The 2,246-nt window shown below is 59.1% G+C and overlaps 1 protein-coding gene across 1 annotated transcript; it reads left to right on the top strand.

Annotated features, from left to right (window-relative positions):
- The first annotated feature begins 320 nt into the window (after positions 1–320).
- On the top strand, positions 321–1,617 carry LOC129062188 (protein S100-A7-like). Its single transcript, XM_054562978.1, has 2 exons — positions 321–494; positions 1,453–1,617. Exons 1-2 carry the CDS (start codon positions 354–356, stop codon positions 1,615–1,617), a joined length of 306 nt encoding a protein of 101 aa, XP_054418953.1. The 5' UTR covers positions 321–353.
- Positions 1,618–2,246: the final 629 nt, after the last annotated feature.

Genomic DNA, 2,246 nt, shown 5'->3' with positions numbered 1-2,246 from the left:
ATGGATTTGATGTTCTTTGATGAGCGCGGTCGTCGAAATGCTGCGTTTGGCTTGGGACCTTTTTGGTTGGTTGACCCTGCCCTCTCTGCTTCTGAGTCCTGTGGTTCTGTCCCCAGTGGGCTTCCGTGTTCTCCTCCTTCTCCTCTGGACCCTGACCTGCGTGGGCTCAGGTCTCAGCCTTGGTCCCGCCCTCCTCCTACCTCCCAGGGTGACACACTTCCTTCTGCTCCAGCTGAGCCTCACTTCACTGGACGCTCAGTCCACCCCATTGTCCTAACTTAGAGACCCTCACGTAGGGGCAAGGGTAACAAAGGTCACTGTCCTTCTCTCCGGCAGCTCCTTTGAAAACCAAGATGAGCCACACTGCAGCTGAGAAGTCCGTGATGGGCATGATCGACCTCTTCCACAAATACGTCAAGCCCGATGACACGATCGACAAGCCGGGCCTGCTGACGATGCTGAAGGAGAACTTCCCCAACTTCCTCGAGGCCTCTGTGAGTCGGGGTGGCTTCTCCGGTTGCTCGGGCCCTGGCGTGGCTGAGGGCACTTTGCTGGGAGCCCTTGGGCGAGTCACTGCCATTCTTTGATCCTCAATATTCTCAACTGCAAGAGAGCTTAACAGGACTTTACATCTGGGCCTAATATCAGGATGTAAGAGAGTATACAAATGGCAAAGAGTAAAGATGTATGGATATCAAGGGTAGTCATTAGGTGGTCAAACAGGAGAGTGATCGAGGGAGCCCCGCCCCCTTGTCACTCTCCGCTGCCCAGGGGACTGAAGCCCAGGTGCTGAGGCTCCGCCTCTGGAGGCTTCTGTTAGGTTCCCTGAGATTCAAGGCAAGGAATGGAAATTCCAGCGCAGATAAAATTTGACACCCCCCTTTACAGTAAGGAAGCTCATGTGCAGACCTGGTTTAATCTGACCATTAGAATGCACTGAACTGGTTACAAAACGGGGGTTACTAGGGAACACCGAGACTAGGCGAGCAAGGAGAGGGAACTGAGCGTGCAAGGTTCGGGAAGCCACAGAGGTGACGGGAGAGGAGGCTTGGGAATGAAGAGGACCCGGGCAGGGCCAATTTTAAGTTGCTGCGTAGGACTTAGGGCAGGCCAGGTTCTTGAGGTGGGTGGGGGGAGTGGGTCTGGGTCTGGAGACCACCCACCCCTCTGGCTCATTCATCGGCGCAGCTCTGCGCCGAGCGGGCTCCCCACCACCAGGTCTCTCATTCCCCGAGACATTAGGCCAAGGAACCTCCCTCAGGGAACCGCAGGGAACAGCGGCGGCCTCCCCACTCCCCCCCCACCCCGCCCCCTCATCCACAGCGGCTACACCTGCACGGGCCCCAGGGGCTTCTCTCCCTGTCCCGGCCTCTTCCTCCTCCTGCTCCTCCTCCTATTCTGCCCACAATACTTTTGGGACTGAATTTGCTTTGTTTTGTGTCTTTCCCACAGGACAACAAGGGCAAAGATTACTTGTCCCATATCTTTGAGGACAAAGACAAGAATGGGGATAAGAAGATTCAGTTTTCCGAGTTTCTGTCGGTGGTGGGGGACATCGCCACGGACTACCACAATCAGAGCCACAAAGCGGCCGCCAGTTCTGGGGGACGCCAGTGAGCCCCGCCCAGCCCCAGGCCTCCAGAGACCCCCAGAAACAATAAAGTGTCTCCTTCCCCACATACGGCCTATTTCCTGCTTTCCAATGACTATTTATGCCGTCAAAACTGCCACTGCTTGGTGAACCTCATGGTGGGTTCTGCGTGGGTTGGATTAGCCCCTAAACGGTGCCAGCAGGGTGCCCCCCTGCGGCCTTCAGCATAACTGGCCACCCGCCTCAGCAGGGCCTCGTGCCCACCTCTGCCCCGGCCCCGTCGGGCGGCCAACAGGCCCGGCCCCAGGGGAGCAGTGCAGAGCCTCCTGCGGGCCGGCCGTGCTTTTCCCTCTGCAGCGCGGAGCCGCATCGGGGGCTCACGCACCCGCGGCGAGCAGGTGGGTCCATGGGCGGCCCATGACCCCCCCCCCCGCTCCTGCCCAGGGGGACCCCGAGGGCGTAGGGGAGATGGCACCACCGAAACAGGGGTTCCATGGAGGGTGTCGGGGACGCGTAGGCACTCGTCGCTGCGAACAAGACACTCAGCAGTGCCCAGAGGACTGGATCCCTTGTCCCGTGTCCTGTCCTGTGCGTCTGTGTGTTTTAGCCCGTGTGGGCGTCCCTGGGGAGGCGAGCGAACCGCCCTGTCTGCTGA

This window comes from Pteronotus mesoamericanus, unplaced genomic scaffold, assembly GCF_021234165.1.
Source record: "Pteronotus mesoamericanus isolate MK-2021 breed Mesoamerican mustached bat unplaced genomic scaffold, CSHL_Meso_final scaffold_705, whole genome shotgun sequence".
NCBI classification, from domain to species: domain Eukaryota; kingdom Metazoa; phylum Chordata; class Mammalia; order Chiroptera; family Mormoopidae; genus Pteronotus; species Pteronotus mesoamericanus.
This window is presented reverse-complemented; position numbering and strand designations above follow the sequence as displayed.

Coding starts and splice junctions, on each gene's coding strand:
- LOC129062188 (XM_054562978.1), top strand. CDS start 354: ATGAGCCACACTGCAGCTGAGAAGTCCGTGATGGGCATGATCGACCTC. Junction 495..1,452: donor CCAACTTCCTCGAGGCCTCT/GTGAGTCGGGGT, acceptor TCTTTCCCACAG/GACAACAAGGGCAAAGATTA.